General features: G+C 67.7%; 1 protein-coding gene across 1 annotated transcript in view; it reads right to left on the bottom strand.

Moving 5' to 3' along the window:
- The window catches only part of NELFB (negative elongation factor complex member B), an 11,461-nt gene that overhangs the window by 576 nt on the left and 9,109 nt on the right, over window positions 1-1,776 (bottom strand). Inside the window, exon 9 of the mRNA XM_014529688.1 lies at window positions 9-473. Coding sequence (XP_014385174.1) covers window positions 9-473 — 465 coding nt within the window. The remainder of the gene's footprint in view (window positions 1-8; window positions 474-1,776) is intronic.

The following is a 1,776-nucleotide window of genomic DNA, read 5'->3' as shown; positions in this document are numbered from 1 at the left end:
CCGGGCACATCCAGGGCCGGGGCTTGGTGGCCGGGGCCGGGCTGGGCTTGCGGTGGTCCAGCTGCTCCAGCTTCTCGCTGAGCTGCGAGTAGAGCTCCTTCACCGCTTCGCTGCTCTGGCCGCTGGGTTCCAGCACCTTCTGCAGGGCCTGCAACCTGGTGGGCGCCACGAGGTGGTGCAGGTGGAGGAGGAGCCACAGCACGTGCCGCTGCACGTTCTCCTTCCTTGGGGAGGCGGTGAGCAGGAAGCCATCGAAGAGGCTGCTGCAGAAGTCCTCCAGGGCAAACTCCTCGGCCAGCAGTGCCAGGTTCCCCGTGAGCAGGTGCAGGAAGATGTCGCCGAAGGCCAGGTCGCTGAAGGTCTCCACGAGCCCGGGCAGCAGGCGGAGGAGCGCGTTCTTGTTCCTCTGCTTGGTGATGTGCAGCACGTAGTAGAGCCCCACCTCGCAGGCCATGCGCTGCTCCTGCAGGAACCTGGTGAAGCTCTCGGGAAGAGCGCTCGGGTAGGCGGCCGGGGCCCGCTCCTCCGCCGGGAGCTTCTGGTCCACGTTGAAGGCGAAGTCGTCCACCATGAAGGACATGAGGGTCGGCAGGAACTTGGTGATGAGCTCCACCTCCATCCTGGGCTCCTTGAAGACCTGGCTGTCGATCATGTCCCAGGCCCCCTGGCCCAGCGCCAGGAGCCTGAGCAGCAGCAGCAGATCAGGGCTGTCCCTGGGCAGCGTCTCCTGGCCGACCAGCTCCTGCAGGTGCCGGACGGTGCTCAGGGACAGCGTGTTGATGGCGAAGGGGTCACACAGGATCATGGACAGGTCCCTGCAAGGAGCAGCATTCGTGGAAGCTGCGGGCCCAGGGAGGGCGGCCACGGGCGGGCTGCCTCCCTCTGACCCGGGAGACGGCCCTCCACGTGGAGGGAGCCCACCCCTCTGCTCTCCTTCCCCAGAGGCTCACAGCTTGAAGCCTGTCTCTAACTTAGAACACTGAGGAGTCAGAAAGTTCTGGGGGCCTGACCCTGACTCCGCCTTTCAGCCGCGTCCCAGAGACATCACAGGCGGCCCACGGCTGCAGACAGAGCCCGCCCGGGGCCCGGCCCGCAGTCGTGTCTCCACCGTGGGACGGGGTGCCCGGCCCCGCTAGACACGCTGTAATCCACCAGCGTGGACAGAGAGTGCTCATCTGGACACTGTGGACAGGCCCCGGGGGAGGGGCTCCACAGAGGGCCAGCCCTCACCCCAGGACTTGCTCCTGACCCTTCTTCACTCCGTCGAGAAACCCCTGCAGCTCCCGCGCCCGCTTGCTGTCCACGAAGCGCTCCCGGATGCAGGCGTCCAGGCACCAGGTGAACTGTGGGAAGCAGGTCAGAGCGTGAGGAGGCCCTGCTCGCCCTCGCTCTCGCTCCCAGGCCTTGGAGGGTCAGGGCCCCGCGTCACCTCGCCAAGACCCGGCTGGGGGCCAGGACCTGTCCCAGGAGCAGGACGCAGAGGCAAACAGGACTGGGTCCCGCCCACCTGCCCGGGTGTGGGAGACGATGTCTGCGTTTGTTCTAAAGGCCCCCTCTCTGGAGGCCCCACTGTGGGGCCTCAAAGTGACACCGTCTCGGCTGCCCAGCACCCGAGGGGAGGAGGGGGTGCAGAGCCCGGGTCCCAGAGCAGCCTGAGGCCCGAGAGGGGAGGCCCAGGCCCGGAAAGCCTGAGGCTGCAGAGGCATCAGGAGGGGCGCCCGCAGCCCCGGGGGGGAGAGGGGGGGGTGACAGGAAGGGCAGGCGGGGAGATGTGGC

This window comes from Myotis brandtii, unplaced genomic scaffold, assembly GCF_000412655.1.
Source record: "Myotis brandtii unplaced genomic scaffold, ASM41265v1 scaffold691, whole genome shotgun sequence".
Lineage (NCBI taxonomy): Eukaryota > Metazoa > Chordata > Mammalia > Chiroptera > Vespertilionidae > Myotis > Myotis brandtii.
Note: the sequence above shows the minus strand (reverse complement) of the source record. Positions and strands in the feature narration are given on the sequence as shown.